This window comes from Saccostrea echinata, unplaced genomic scaffold, assembly GCF_033153115.1.
Source record: "Saccostrea echinata isolate AGI-Se365-2 ecotype Australia unplaced genomic scaffold, CSIRO_AGI_Sech_v1 ptg000001l, whole genome shotgun sequence".
Classification (NCBI taxonomy): Eukaryota; Metazoa; Mollusca; class Bivalvia; order Ostreida; family Ostreidae; genus Saccostrea; species Saccostrea echinata.
In genome coordinates, this window is record NW_026889750.1 from 27,650,334 (window position 1) to 27,667,500 (window position 17,167).

The window sequence follows — 17,167 nt, forward strand, 5'->3', positions numbered from 1 at the left end:
TTAGTACATTTTAATGACAAATCTTAAAAAAAGAAAAGAAAGAAAGAACGACATTGATAAAAAGACGATCCGAAGCCTTGCCCTGTATTACATATGTAAGTGCAGAAAATACATATATTTTTGGAGTGCCTATTGCATTGGTTAAAGCAAGAATGTAAATAGGTCCCTGGTTTAATCAATTCAAGCATAAACCCTCTGGTAATGGCTTGAATGACATGCTCAGGAAGTTGTGAGATGCCTACAGATATACATGTACCGGTTCTTTGTCACATCATTAGCATGTCAAGAGCGTATGCACGCTATACTCGTAGATCCAGATCCTTGATCGAATTTAGCTGGATGCTATTGCCTTTTTGTTGCATTTTGTACTCCTTATGATAAAATAAATAACAGAAAAGCTGTTAATATTTTTTTTTATTTCTAGAGGAAATATATGACATAGCTGTGGTTTACATAAACATCAATAGACACTTAATCCATAATGCAACATGTTAACTCGTAAGCACTTGAGACGCAAAAAGTGTCGCAGTTATAACGCAAAAAGAATTCACATTCTATTTCCCACAATAAATGTGTGTGGTCAAGCAGTCACTTATAATTTTTTTTAAAAAAAATCACTCAGTTATAAATGGTCCCTAGTTTGATTTCAAATACAATTTTGATTTTATAATCTTTACAACCATAGGTATGTTAAAGAATAGAATGTAAACGTTCTTCATCTTACAAAAGATTTTGCTTTTTTTTCATTCAAAACTTCAAATTCACTAACACAACAACAATATATAAAATTTTTTCCAATATATTAACTTCATTAAAAAAAAATACAGTTTGGTTATGCAGCAGAATACAAGCTTGGCAGTGTAGCACTATATAACATGTTGCATTAGTGATTGTACCAGCAGATCCAAAGGTCACCGGGTCACGAAGCATGAGTTATTGTTCTTTCTCATGGTACTGAGAAGACACTGCAATTCTTTGTTTATCTTTTTTCCCATCATTGTTTGCCATAAACCTATAACTGGCCAGAAATATGTTCAAAATTTCATTGCTATTTTTATTTGAAATATATCAAAATCATTTCCCATCACAATTCTTTATTATAATAACGGATCATAGTAGAATTGCAATGCCTTCCCTAAAAATTGTAAAAAAAAAAAAAATAAATAAAAAAAAAAAAAAATACATACAATATTACTAGCTTAAAAGAACTTAAAGACACAGTTACACAAGCAGTAATAGTCCTTCATTAACCACATAATGTTCAAAGGACTATAAATAATTACCAATAGTACATTGCTTGAAGGGGGAGGAGGGCAGAAAAAAATTTTTTCTGAGGTAGTTTCAAAAATTTAATTATCTATACAAAAATATCAGCAAACTTCGGATTCAGCTTTCATGTTCAACATATGGTGCAGTCGTTACAAGTTTTGAGGTAATTAATCAAATTCTGTGGATTTGCTGGCAGTTATTAATTGCCTTACTGAGGTAGAGCTCTTTGGATTTACTTTCTGATGTAAAAAATACTGTTAATTGAAACATGGTCTACTTTATCCCTGGATTTACATCTGGTTTTGTTGAGGTATTCAAATCTATAGAATAAAATTATCTATGACACTATCTTTTCATTTTTAACAAAATCTAAAAATTATGCATTAGAAAATAAAACAACTTCAAAGAGTCATAAAACTGTACAAAACATAGACAATGATATATATATCAAACACAAAGTTTATCCAGAATGTCTCTCAATAAAAGTGTGTGCTTGATATTGGTGTAAAAATTCTGCTTTTAAATTAGTAACATCAATTTGATAAAATCAATCTTTACTCATTGCTGGAATATCACCTGAACAAAACCTATATATATATATATATATATTTATATATCTATTACATTTACAATGGATCCAACATTTGATAAGTAACTATACAAAATATACATGAGAAGCAATACCTTTAGACAATATACAGGTATAACTATATACAGCAAACAATATATATTTGAATAAAAGGCCTTGAACACCCAGATATTAAAAGCTTACACATACAAGTAGGACTTAACAAAGTTGAAAAGGCTATGACCAAGAGATGAAAAAATCTAACAGCTTACTCCTTTGGCTTACAAAAATAACTCCTCACGCTCTCTCATTAATAAGAAATATTTCTTCAACAACCTGGGTTAACTTAATTTTACTCCTTGACAAAAATGTAAAGACCCAACTCCTACAGAATGATCCCCATCGCCAAAATCTTACCAAGAAAAAATAATACAGTTAAGCACAGAAAGTTAAAAAAAAACCAAGAAACAGTTGCACATAGAATATTACCAAAGCTATAGGTATTACGTATATATACAGAATTACTCCAAAAATGAGGTAGATCATAATTCACTTGTCGTCTGCTACCCGTCTGACAACAAGACTCCTGAGTTTAAGATGTAACATAGTGAAAGGTGAAATGTCAAGGGTCAAGGTCATGGATACATGGAAAAATAAAAATACCATATGCATATGTATATTAAAGCAATCCTGAGATTAGAAAATAAATAAAGAACAAACATTAAAGAGGTATTAAATGATCTTCAGGATAAAATCTCCTCTCTTTACACATGTTCTTAATTATATCTAGCGCAGACAATTTATAACTAACTTTAAAGCTTACATGTGAAGGAAGAGAAAAAGATACGAGATGAATTTGTTTTTAAAACGTCCTTTTCCAAAATAGAAGAAATATGTGTATTTGAGAAAACAATAACAAGATTTTAATGAATCTTTTGTTTTTTAACAAGTTAAATCAGAATTCATTTTGTAAAATGGGGGAAAGAGAGACTACAATACATAAAGATGAAAAAAATGAGTACAGTAGTTATATACAATCAACATATAGCACTGATTTCTACATTTCATCAGTGTCTTTCTTCTGTTTTCCAAAACAAGAGTGTCTACTCATTCACGTTGAAACACAACACATAACAACATAGATTTAAACACCGGACCAACAGCACTATCCCCTGTACAGAAAACAATGCAGGACAGCAAGAAACAAGACAAAAAAAAAATTCCACTCCATGTTTTTAAAAAATTGTAGAATTAAAAATCTAAATATAAAGTATATTGCAAAAATAATCAAAGTTTTGATGTTATCGTTTTGACTTGTGCAGTTCAGTTTTGATTTACAGATCACTCAGTATTGTTCAAAGTGTTTTCTAGCTAGCTAGTTCATAGAAAAAAAAAATTGTGTTTGAACACCATTAACGAGACAATATACACACCGGAGGCTTCAAATATGGCAATGACAGAGAAATCTTCACCCTGGAATGAAATGCAACTTCTGTATTCAGCAGATGTAGTGTGTTTCTCACCGGACATTGGGCCATATGGCCCGTTTGTATTTCAACTCCTCAAAAAAAGATATTCACTCGCAAAAAATGTTAATAACTTTTAAAATTTTGACATTAAAAAAGATAAACAGATAATAATCTAAACCCTAAAATTATTTCTTAAGATGTATTGAATACTCCTGTAAAATTATTCTAATCTACCGATGAAGTATATTCATTTTGATTTTGAATGATATTAAAGTGTAAGTCATGAAAATTAGCATGAAATTATGGCTTGCAATTTCATTCACCGGTGGAATAATTGCGTTCTGAAGCAGCTTCAATTTATGTTTGAACTGCTGAGCAAAATTTTATGTTTTGGTTAAATTTGCGGTGAACACATGAGATAAATCACTTAAACGCCCCCATTTTAACCATTAACCAGAGCGAAAAATTTTGTCCTGGACTAGTGGTATTTAGCATTCAAATAGGTCTGCTCTATCATCAGGACCAAAAGGAAAAATCTCTAAAAATTATTGTTATGCACCAAAAGGTTGCCTATTAAATAGTTTAGTCTTAACGGAAATTAAAACTCTTTTTTCGCAAAAAAAAAAAATCCTAACAACCTCTTACTGATCAAGAGAACATATCCAAAACATAACAAAAATGAACATATAATCTAAATATCAACATAAAATACAGGTTTGTTCTCTATGAACATGAAAAAAAAAGCTCCCTAAAATAACAGTATAAAAGTTCTATCAGGAAGTTTTAATTCTCCCGAACACAATGATAAAAAAAACATATGGCACAAGTTTCTTCAGTAAACATGAATACAGAGACGATGTGTATATCACATGATTTATAAATATAACAGGATGACAATGGTATTCAGGTAGGAATCTTGGTTAAAATTAAATACACTTGTATGTTTGTTAATGTGCTTTAGATGAGCTCAAGACACAAAATATTATACCCGTATTATCGGTTTTCCTATCAAATAAGACAAAAAATTTCACTGGCACAAAACAGTACTATTTGAGGTTAAATGTCTCCCCTGGTGGACTTCTTCTGATTAGGGAGATAGAAAGGATCCCTACCATTACCATGGATTTATGACACTTCAGTGTCAAAAGGTCAGCCTTGCTGAAGCCTGCTTTTACTATAAATGATGATACCTAAATAAATGAATTCGTCTCTTCATAGCACTAAGTAAGTATAATGAAATAGCACTAGTCATATAATCAATAACTATATCAAAATAAATTTAGATAAACAATGAAACAATCTTTTTTCTTTACTTTTTTCCCCCTTCGCTTATTTATCAATACTACAAACCAAGGAAGACAGAAAGAAACTGGACATTAATGATTATTTTAAAGTTTTTGAACCAAGATTCCATCTTCAAATTCCAACATACTTTATAAAGCATTTGATAAAGAATAGTAATGCCAAAACTGACCTAACTTTCAATATAGATGTCCTAATGAGCAAATGCAAAACCCGTAAAACCATTTAATCAAACAAAAATCTCCCCAGGTTATGGATTTTCAAATGAAGTGTTTTTGTATTTTGCTAAACATACTTTTTTTTTTTCAAATTGGGAAGGAGTATGAAGAAATATAAATCAATTCAAAAATATACCATGAATGATTTTTCAAAAATTGGATACACATACATAAATTCAACAAAAAATCTTGAGTTAAAGGTACTAAGGTAAAAGTTTTCACATGTCAAGATTACATTTAATAGGTCAAACACTGAGAGACGATTCTACTGGTGTCCTCCATTACACACCAGTCTACACATAGCGAGATCTCTTTGTATTACAGATACATAATTACATAGAGGGGGATTATCCCCCCTTAACCTGACTTGATCCAAAGTTCAAAGGACTGAACTTGGAACTCCAAAAGCTATCAACTTTGAACTTCAAGGAAGGCTCAGGAGTGAACTTTGTACACCTAAAAGGTTTCAAAGTTAACTTTGAACTTCTAGGAAGGATACCAAGTGGATGGGGATGATGTATTGCACTTCTATTGAGGTTCATCTGAAAACAAGTCAACAATACATCTAGATAATGAGATGCTACAGTAACTCATAAAAAATTATTATGTATACAAATTACTATTCTCCTTTGATTAAAATTGCTCTTGTAATTAAATACTACTGGGTCACAAAGTACAAGACTGAGAATTTCTTTAAAATAAGAAGATACAGTGCAGAAAGCAAACAGTTACCCGATCCTGTGCCACCTACCATTATGCTTACTTCTATCCACTGCAGAGAACCAGTTAAGTCTGGTACTCCTCCTTAAAAGGTTCATAGTTAGGGATGGTGTGTGGATACTTCACATGCCAAACAATATGGAACATAAATTCTATGCGGTCCTGACAGTGCTTCTGACATGAAGGACATCGGAAGGGATCGTTGTCCAAGGGTGAATGCAGGCTCTTGTGGAGGTGGTACATTGTGAAGTCATGAAAGAAGATGTTGCAGTGAGGACAATGATGGATTCCCGAGTCACCTGTTGGTGTGATAGATGTGGTTGTCACATCCCGCTTTTCATCGCTTTCTGTTTCTGAGACTGGGGGACTCTTTGAGGCGATGAGGCTTGTTTCTTCACGCTTGAAATGCTCTGCAATGATGCGAGACTTCCAGTCACCGTCCTCGGACTCCCCGCTACTTGTGGACTTCATACTGAGGTCAATGACTTTGTTGTCAGTGACTGAGGTATTCAGGTGGTTACTATAAATAGATGATATTGGAGGTAGTCGTCTCAGGGCTGAGTGAGGTAGACTTGAGGTCGAGGCAGATTCAAATGACAACCTGTTAAAAAGGTCATCATTGAAACACCAAAATATGACTAACCATGATATTCGTCTCTTGTCTAACTCACTTTATAAAGAACTTCAAAGTTAGCTTTGTGAAAATAAATATTTCTAAAGTTTTTTGTCTCTTTACTTTTTCCTTACTTTCAAAGCAACTTAAGAGTTCTTAAATACTGTTCTCATAAAACACACAATTCTTTAACGTAAATTTCAGAGTTATTTGGTAAATAATTATAATGCTTTCTGTTTAACCAATGGTGTCTGAATATTTAAAATCTTTTTAGCCTAACACCAAAAAAAAAAAAAAAATTAAAATAAATCATCAGTTCATCTTACTATCAAGAGAGTGATAAATTCTTCTTACTTGTATCCTGACAGTGTGGGAGACATTGTGGCAGTGACTTGGGCAAGGGCGGGTGGACTTCCATTGACTGAGTTACTGCCAGCCACGTATCCAGAATAGGTGGAAGTCGACAGCACAGGAGGTGAATGCAGTAAACCTGCACTTATCTACAATGAGCAAGTTTTTAGCATAAACACGAAACAAAGAAAGACAACTCCTGTCATCTCAAGTATATTACCATTATAAAAAATTATTTTCATCACATGCAGGACTTCTAGACAATTATTTAAAGTTTTGGTTTTTTTTTTAAGATTAAATAATAAATTTTAAAAATAATTTCTGCTAGGAAACCTTGGCTTCCTTCATTTTTAGAACACAACTAACTTACAGCTGAGGTGCTGCTGGATCGGGGAGCCACGTAGAGCTGGTCCCCACCCACTGCAGAGTTCACCAGCCCAGGGTTAGAGAGTGAGCGTTCTCTGTTGCTGTTGGGTGAAGATGGGGGTGTGACCTGTTCCAGTTTAATGGAGTCGGGCGAACCCATCGGGCGACGCAGATGGGAATCTGATGAGGTAGACACGTTGGTGTCCGATGGGGCACTCATCGAAGGCAACGAAACAGTGGAACCTCCTGCCTGCATCAACCTACAAATAAAACATCAGGTTACCATACCTCATACATCTTATGTTATCATTCTTGATTAAAGGAATGTACAACTAACAATATTGGTAAAACACATATAAAAATTTTCAAAGATGGCCAAAAAAATGTTATACTCTAATTTGTTTTATCAAGATATAATTCAAAATTTTGTAGAATTTTTTTTTTTTTGATAACCTTAATCACTGGGAACTCACTAAAATTTTCTTGCAATATTCTTAAGTTTTATATAGATTCGTTAGCTCTGTAAAACTGATGTAATGCCGTTTGAATAAACTTTGCCTCTATCTCCTTCCTACCTTGCTTGTGTGACAACAGCACTCTGCATCAGACTCTCATAGGTCAGAGCATGGTGTAGCAGCGCCCTCTGCTGCATGGCAAAGGCCTGGTACGTGGCTAGATTCATGTGACTTGTGTTACGGCTTGACGGAGCAATTGGACTCCGATAGTTAGTCAATTTTCCCCTCATGTGGACATTTCTTTCATGTCGTCTTAAATCATTAGACTGTGTGAAGCACCTGGAAGAGAAAATCTTGAGTCCTAGAGCACTTGCCAAAAAATTAAGGGATGATTATACAACATAAAATAACAAGTGGCACTGTAGCATGCAACTTTTCCCCCCTACTGTAAACACTCAACACACACATGTACACCCACCAAAACACTCTCCTTCTCATCTGTAAAATCTCCCTCCCACTTCTATCTTTGATGTTTAATGTAATATAATTCCACATAATGAATTTATAATGAAATGAAATCTTTAGGGATACTTTAAAATATGTTTTTTTTTCCCCCCACATAATGCTTTAACAGTTCCCCCCCCCCCCAAAAAAATGTCCCTCTTATGTTTGTTTTGATCAAGAATAGAATCAATCAATGAAAATATGCTTCTTCATCAGGAAATAAATGTAATGATCTCCTGACATGACCTATTGAAAAACTTATAAAGTAGAAATAAAACGAAGAAGGGGATAATTTTTTGTGATACATGCTTCATGGCAGCTCATTATCTGCTTACTTGCCTGTGTCATAATTCATAAGCATGCTGACTTGTTCGCAGTAAACATTCATTTGTTGTTTTTTTATGAAAGGCACAAAACACTAATATATTTTTTGCGCATTTGAGAGGAGAAAAAAACGCCCCTGGGTTTGTTTGCTTATAACTCTTAATTAGCTCAACAAACCTGCCACGATGAGCAACATGTGTTTACGCATGCGGGATCACAGCACTGTTTTAATCAGAAAGCTTTCTTCTCACTTCAATGGCTACAGATGCCTATTGATCAGTTAATGGGGCCCCATTCTACTTTTTTTCCCCTTATATTCTTCATATGCTATATAATCGATCCTAGGTACAGCGGAAATTATGAAAATTGCCTTCCCACTCCTGAATACAAAAATCCTCATCAGGATTGAAAACTACCCCAGGAAAACACTATACATTTACAAGTATTTTTCTATAGGTCAAATAAAGGCATATAATCTGTATTTTTATGACATTTTTTCCCTCTACTGTATACTGGGATTACATTTCTTGCTTGGAACAATAGGCTTTAAATCCATTAGTATAATTCATCACCATGACATTGCCACATGACATCATGGAGTCAAACAATGACCTAGGTGTTCTGAAAATGACCTGGAAAGACCCCAATAAACAAACACACACACGCATCAAATCATTATTTTCCTCTTCTCCTTTTTTTATTACTAATAATTCTGTAATCCGAAAATTGTTGTTTTTAGCCTTGGCCAAGTGCCAGTCTTAATAAAGCATCTTTATTTTTTTTTCATCTCCCCCCAGCAGGATTTGGGTGAACAACCTTCTCAGATACTTTCCTTGTAGTATTACAATTTTGTTGGAGGTCGATACTTAAAACATGTAAGATGACTGTACCATAGAAAAATCGGTGAGTACATAAAGGCTTTGTCCTGTAGTAAACAGAGGAAATCATAAGGACATCGTCATTAATCGATCAATACTGCACTGTTTAAGAATTCCCTTTTATCCCCTCCAAGCCATGGAACAAAAGTTTTATTTCACTTAAATAAATAATATTATTTACTTATATAATTCAATTTTAAAGTGCAATTACTGTCCTAATTTGGGATAGGAGGATCATAGGGTATCAGATTTCATGTTGTATTAATGGTGGGGGGTATCATTGCCAGAGTGACCTCATTCTCTATTTTAAGGGGGTATGGCCCGTTTGGAATAAATTCAATAGGTTCACATGTACAGCCTGGTATGAAGGCTTTATTGCTAAATGAAGCACAACCAAATCCTTTTTTAACCTCCGAGATTTTTTTTGTAAACAGCCCAGATAAATGAGTTTTTTAAACTTTAATTACATTCATTGCATGAAGGCATGGTTGAAAATATCAAAAAGCTTTTATATTATCATTAAAGCCCACAAGTTTGAGTTCCATTAAGGCAAAAGGGAGGCATTTAAATTAACATTTGGGAATTGCATGATGTCGTTAAGATTTAAATGACAAAGCACATGCAAGAAACCATAGATATTTTACACATTCTGTGGATGCTATGGAATTAGTCAACCCTATCACATTATATACAGTAATTCATTAATGCCATGAAGCAGTTCCATTAACCATATGACTAGTTATATTATATTTCAGTAATTAATAACTATGGCATATTATCATACAATATGTTCTCATGGACTAAATGTTTTATGGTCATCGACTTCATTTAAAATGTAGGTCAATGGTCATTCATTTTTTTTTTTTCACATATCATGTCACCATACAATGAAAGTAAGGGGTGGCAAAAGGTAGGTCATTGCATCATATGGGCAATTAACCTAAAAAAAACCTCGAAATTCCATCAAGATTTCAGCTGATGTGCCTGTCATGTTTTTACGAGATTGTATTTCATGGGAGCTAAGCAGGATGATTTATGGGTGTACATATTGTTTACTTAAATTAATACAGATAAAAAATAAGGCAAAACTACAAAATCGTGTGCCTTACTGCATTATCCATAGAATCGCCTTACTATAAATATTCATACACACTGTATGTTTATTACAACATAAACGAAGATGTGTACGTAAGGAATTTACTCTACAACTTGTAACCTTATCTGATGTGAATAGAAGGAACGTAAAAAAAAAATTAAAAAAAATAAGAGAAGCTTTTCTTACAACATTTCGTAATCTTATCAGTGACCCCATAGTTGTATGAAGAAACATGAATTCATTTTAAAACTCTCTGATGATGAGGGAAGGCAGATGCAGCTTTATCAGTAACTTTCGACTGTTTTTCCTTGTCAGTGATGGCTTCCCCCTCTTTATAGTACTGGTATCACTTTTAAACTCACACTGCCAATAAATCTTACGAAGGAGGTGTTTCTTAAAATATCTAAACACAGAGCCAAAACATGAACTAAAACTCATATGTGAGATCAGTGATTATTGATGAACCATTACTTTTTTTTTCCATATCCAAATCACAAATTTAAAGGATTTCAAAAGATGTAAATTTACAATATACTTAGTTTTTCTTTCCTGTGACAGTTTCCAGTAATTACAAGAATGTCATTCTTAAAATGATTAAGTACAAATGTACTTAGTACTAACAAATGAAAACTGTCCAACTAATAAGCAAGTTTTTAATAGCATTCATCATAAGAAAAACATGAAAATCAGCAATTCAGCTGAAACTAAAACTCATAATTCTGATAAAAGAGAAAACAATATTTTTTTTTCTTTTAACTACAAAGTTGATTTGTTCCAATTTCACCCATTAAAGGAAAAAATTGAGCAGCTTTATTTGCTTTTTGACCTGAGGAAGCTGTACTTTCTCTAGGGTTGCTGTCTGAATGTTGATTATAGGTGACTTTGATTTTACGATGGCCATAAATAAACAACCAGAAAAGTGGGCTCTGTCTGCTTTCACAAGCCAGCAGACACAGATTTAGCCAAGTCCGCCATCACTGATGGACTGTGCCAGCCAATGGCTAATAAAGCGGCAAGGGTGATTGGAAATTACCAATTACTGTGGCAGATTTACTAATAAATACTTCACCTAAAAGACGAAGACAACTTAGAAACAATGGCTGATGACCAAAAATAGAATTTATATAGCTTTCATTTTTTTTCTTCTCTTAATTACAATCTTACATGATTTACTTTCCAACAAAATGAGGAAAAAAAACAATTGTCTTTCAGTTGAGAGAGATCTTAGAATAAATTCATCTTAAATCATTAGCACCTATCCTTAACAGATAATAGAACCTTTTTTCACTAAAATCAACATCCATGGCTCAGTAGCTAGAGAAATGGGACAACTTTTCCGTAAGGGAGTAATTTGAAGCTTTTTAAATCTATCCTTTCCTCGGATATTAATTATTCATTCAAAACCCTGTATCATAAAAAAAGGAAACATTAAGAGTCAATTTAAATATATTTTTAGAATCTATATGCATGTACATGGAATTGCTCAAGAGAAATTCCACAAATAACAAGGGATTTTTAACCTCTTCATAACATATGCTGTTAGCCATGACATGGAGCAATAAAGACATCTAATTAAAGCTTCCCTTTTCGATATATCTTCAACTGTCCTAACATTTCTGAACCGATAACAAAGATGGGCAAGTTTTTTTTTCCTTATCGCCTTAAAAAGGATGCATCATAGAAAATTACAGTGTCAGTACCCTCTTTTGTTCGTTTTCTAGAACAGTCTTATAATCTATAGATTATAACTTACTGTTAAATTCAAAATATCATATTTCTTAAGCATGAAAAGTTCATACGGCACATTTTAGCCCAAGAAGTCTAATATATACTGTTCTAAGTCTAATGGTAGATTGACATATGCAAAAACAAAATACCTTATGAACTGAATATTTTGTGCAGATAAATGGGGCATTTTTTTTTTTTATTGTTCAACATCTGTGTTATTGTCAATAAGTAAATGCTAGTTATAGGAATCAAATAATTGATCATAAACCCCCTCCCTCAAAAAATAAAAAAAAAATACTAGGCCATAGAATCTCACAAAAGCATTTTTTTTTTTTTACATTTTGAATGTTTTTTCCCAACATGTGTTGTTCTATAAGTGTTATTCTAACCCGATACTTTTTTTTTATTTTCTGGGCTATATGACACCACATAAGGACCACCGAGCAAGCCAGCTGTTACAACTGCAATATGTGCTGCCTCAAATGAGGACACACAACAGCAGGTCAAAATCAATCTGAATTCTGTCTGATCCCTGCAGTTTGTAACTTATGTTCACTTCATGTTATATTTTTAAAATTAATTTATCTTTATTACTTAAACTTCACAGATTTCAAACAGAAATCTTGAGAACATGAAATAACCCTTTGGCTCCAGATAACCAGTAATTAATATTTTTTAATTTGTGAAAAAATTTCCATTTTTTTTTTATGTAGCAAATGACATTCTATGGTGATAAATGAAATCAAAGTCTGGAATCATCTGCTCAATTTGTTGACAGAGATCTTCTAAATGTTTTTGATTGTGGTTTTAAGGTGAGTGAACTTTGAGGTATATGTAAATACTGGTCTCTTTTTTGTGTACACCAAGGACACCAGCAAACATTTGCCCTGCTGAGGTCAAATTAGCATTCAGGAGTACGATCGTTCATTCCCCCTAAGTCTCAACAATATGTTGTTCACTCCCTGATAATATGACATAGCGCATTTAGAATATGTCACTTGAATGGATTTTTTTTCCCTCACTAATTATCAATATTAAATTGCTCCCTGTGACATGCCTCAACAAATGAACTATCAGTTGAATTAAATTTTAAGCTCTAAGCTCAATCCCCGTGGCTTAGCTATTGATCCTCTCATAATATGAACACAGCCATTACTCCTCCTCCTTCTATTTGCTCTGATCTGCATCACTGCTCCCCCAAAGAAACCCCCCCAATCAATGTGTGTTTTTTTTAACAAATTCTTTATCGCTGCAGATCACCTATACATCTCTTGGTCTCATGTTTTGCGTCAGAAATGAATTTATATTTTTTGCATGAGAAAAATTAATAGTGGTTTTATGCACACAATAAAACCTTTGGCAGGACAATTTAGCAACAACTATTTCCACTTGCAGTAAGAGTACAAAGACCACATTAATGCATAATAGCCTGTCATCTGATGCCCTCTATTGCATCCTTTTGCCTTAAGCAATTTTGGGATGGATCTTCTTTTATATGATCGTAAAACAACTTTTTAATGTCTTTAGAATTGTAAAACCTGCCATGCTTCTAACAAACACTTTATATGATTATCACTGTCAATTTTCCCCTAAGGAACTCCTCTGCGTTTGATTCATGCAGTGTATTAGGTGCACGCATATTTTAGTGCATAAAGGTTTTAAATTGCCCTTCATTTATAAAAGGAAACTAAAAAAAAAAAGTATTAATGAGGAAGATCTGTTTTTCATTCCAAAGCCTGACTAATCTCGAAGATAGGATTTTTATATATAGATATATATATATATATTTTTTTTTTTGCTTCTGGAACAAGGATTTCTATTTTAGACTTGCTAGTATATAAACTTTTATACTAGTCATTTCTTCTACAAAAAGAAATAAATTCACAACATTTCATGCAAGATTACATTTTTTAATACTGTCATATAGAAAGTTTTTGAGTAGTTAACTTTTTTCTTCATAGAATCACAGCACTGTAGGAGATATTTTTCTAGTGAGACTAAACTTTACAAATCAAATTCTATAGTTTTTCATTTCTTTTCTCATTAAAAAAAATATAAAAATAAAAACTTAAATACAGCATGAATTAATCCCTGACACTGTTTATAACAGTCAAATTGAGGGACTTTTTATTACTCACAGTAATGTATCAAACATTAGATACATTAGAAGTAACAACAAAGATATATACTGGATATATATACCGTATATATATCTCATACAAGACCCCCCACTCATCTTGTCCTGACAGGGGAATCATGCTTAATAACCTTGCAAATATTTTACAAAGTTGAAAAATTATAACTGCCTGCAGCAACCATTAGTATGATATGTCTTATTTTCACAAAGGCATTTATTAGCTTTATGAACTACACACATTGAGATAGAGAAAATAGTGAGTAGATTTGGCATCGCCCATTGCTGTTTATTATAAAGTCTGATCAAAAATCACACATTAGTCCCTCAATCCCAAATTATTTCTTGTAAATGGCAAATCCATTTACTAAAACTGTATCATTTTTCATGACTGATAGTGTAAAGATGAGACTATAATATCTGTAAAGGTTACTAATGTACATGAAATTTAGTAAAAGTGACATTTTTATTTGATACAACAAAGATGAAGATGATAGATTTCAGATTGATTGCACCTAATTATACAAGTCTAGATCTCAAGAAACAAAAGGACTGTGACAATATTACACAAAACCTCACGTCTGCTAATGGCAGTGATGACAGGAAAGGAGAAACTCGAGTTGTCTCAAGATCATCTTCCAAAGGAAATCCAACTCACTAATGATCAGGTACATCTTGGTAAGAAAACATATGCCAGACAAATAGGTCACACCAAAAAAAATCAATGCCCAGAGACAGACAACTGAAGAAGAAGTTAAACGTCTTGTCCATTGTTTCAGACTGCCTCGTGGTGAGCATGATCGAATTCTTGCTATTTTCCGTGAAGAAGCTGCAGCATTTACCGTCATACACATTACTCACCAGCACATAATACATAAATTCTATTTAAACTTGGCATAGCATTCTGCATCAAATGTCTACCTATTATTTTTTTTCTGATTGTTACATGTCTTAAAGAAAATATATGCTTTAATTAAAGTGTTATTATCCCTACATCAATTCCTTGTTAAACCTGTATGATGAACAGTTGGCACCACTTCAACAAAATAATGGAGGTTTTTGCATTAGGGAAAATTTCATGAGGGAGGCTTGTGGCAGTGGCCTATAGCTATGTTTTTCCCCTCTGCAATCTGGCAGTTCATAGATGTAATGTGGCACTGTGTGTAAAAGATGGAAGAGCCCCCTTTGCACACTTTATACTTCACATTTGTATGTCAAGGTCTGGTTGTGTACTATAAAAGATTAGCTTGTACAGTATTTCATTATATGATTTAGCCAATCAAATAATAGGTTAATATCATATTAACTTAATAAAATGAACATGTACTGTTCTTCCATTTTAACTGATAAGCTGTTATTGTTCCATTACAAAAAAACCCCTAAAGGAATACCATATGCTAGTTATACACGTAATTTTATAGGTAGAAAGGTGGTTAGGTATTAAAATCAATTACTTTCAGCTTTTTCAAAACTTGTGCATATAAGGAAAACAAAGTCACATTATAAAACGTGTGGGTTTTTTTTCCTCTTGTAACACTTGACTCTCCATGAGTCCAAAATCTTCAACAAAGTTAAAAAAAGTGGGGGATTTATTATGCAGTTGTATGTAGACATGTATGTGTACTTCCTCAATAAAAATTTGAGCACTTGTGAGTGCATCAAAATAACATCCTCTTTAAACCTTTTATAGAATGGGAGGGAAAAAAGTTCATAAAAACCTTATCATGATAAATGAAGGCAGTCATAGATAAGTCAACTGATGCACAATGAAACAATTAATAAAAATTAATTAAAACCAACAGTTTTCCCTTTGTTGATATGGTTCAAAAACGAAGGAATTTTAATTTCCTGAATTTGACATTAACTGTCATAAGAAGTCTGAAAATTGTAAAAATTCAGTCTTATTTATTTCAGAAGAGCACAGCACTTTATAAATAACCTGATATGTGGTTTGTACTTCCCCAATTAATAGTTACATAACCATCAACAAGTACATACCCTGTACACAAGCATGTCACTTACGAAGTGACCATGTATTATTTTAAAAAAGTATACTTCAAAGTGATGTTGAAATCATATTAAGGAGGCGAACAAATTACCCAACAGATCCACTTAAAAACATTAAAACGATTTTTCTAGCCATATTATTTAGTAGAAAAACACATGTTCCAGCTATGATATTTTAAGCAATATCATATATTTTTATACAAGCTCTCCTGTTTCAGGAGGTTTAAATGGTTTATAAATGGCCATGACCACCTTAAGTATATAACTCTAACATACCTGTGGCATATTTTACATTTGTAAGGCCTCTCCCCAGTATGCACTCGTTCATGAACTTTGAGATTTGATGACCACAAGAAGGACTTTCCGCAGGTCTGACAGACATATGGGCGATCTGCCCGATGCAGTTGTTCATGTTTTCTGAGGGTAGCAACCTCCCTGAATGACCTCTGACAAACATCGCATTTATAGGGCCGGGGACCAGTTGTGGCAGGGAGTCTTATTCCGTTCTGCTTGTCAGCACCATCCTCATCCATGGCTAGAAGTAAAATACAAACTTCCTAAGCATTTGATTATAAAGAATTTAATACTAAGTATTAAGGCTTTATATCCCTCCAATAAAAGAAAATCGTGCATTCATATCGGGTTTCTAAACCTTTCTGTTAGTTCTATTATAAAGCCTTTGGTTATATGTTGGTTGAGGAATATTATTATCATAATTAATATGTGATGTGTATAAATAGGCAGGAAAAATATACAAATGAATACAGATTTATATAAAGTGTAGATAATATTACAACTCCCGAAAGAAATCAACAATGATCAGTATGATTTTTTTTAAAAATAAATCTGGTTTACAACACTTCAGTTGTTTTACATGAACATTGAAAGCATTATTTAAGATACAGATACTAACATTTGCAGGAGATTTTCTTTATCTCTTATAAAAAGAAGATAAACACTTAATTTTAATTATCCTAAGTATGCTCAACATAAAACTTTGTGAGAACACAAGCCAAACTCAAGTTTGAAATTCGAGTAAACCCACACAACACAAACAATATTTCTGTTTATAAAGATAAAAACAAGCAGATTGACATGACTGTGATTGCCGAAATAGAGACAAGTGAGACTGTGATAATTAAGCGTTAAATTGAGATGAGATTGA

The 17,167-nt window shown here is 33.0% G+C and overlaps 2 protein-coding genes across 7 annotated transcripts in view; one reads left to right on the forward strand and one right to left on the reverse strand.

Annotated features, from left to right (window-relative positions):
- The window catches only part of LOC133188546 (dual 3',5'-cyclic-AMP and -GMP phosphodiesterase 11A-like), a 279,036-nt gene that overhangs the window by 160,813 nt on the left and 101,056 nt on the right, over positions 1-17,167 (forward strand). The gene's annotated exons all lie outside the window — the stretch shown is intronic.
- Positions 400-17,167, reverse strand: part of LOC133188508 (zinc finger protein 236-like) — a 19,501-nt gene continuing 2,733 nt past the window's right edge. For 5 of the 6 annotated variants that reach the window (XM_061323988.1, XM_061323996.1, XM_061323971.1 and 2 more), the window contains 6 exons: positions 16,279-16,537; positions 7,452-7,670; positions 6,881-7,136; positions 6,514-6,659; positions 5,578-6,147; positions 400-5,368 (listed from right to left, as the gene is read on the reverse strand). In XM_061323988.1, the coding sequence (XP_061179972.1) occupies positions 5,613-6,147; positions 6,514-6,659; positions 6,881-7,136; positions 7,452-7,670; positions 16,279-16,537 (1,415 nt within the window). In that variant the 3' untranslated portion in view covers positions 400-5,368; positions 5,578-5,612. The remainder of the gene's footprint in view (positions 5,369-5,577; positions 6,148-6,513; positions 6,660-6,880; positions 7,137-7,451; positions 7,671-16,278; positions 16,538-17,167) is intronic. The other variant, XM_061324010.1, reaches the window with a different exon arrangement.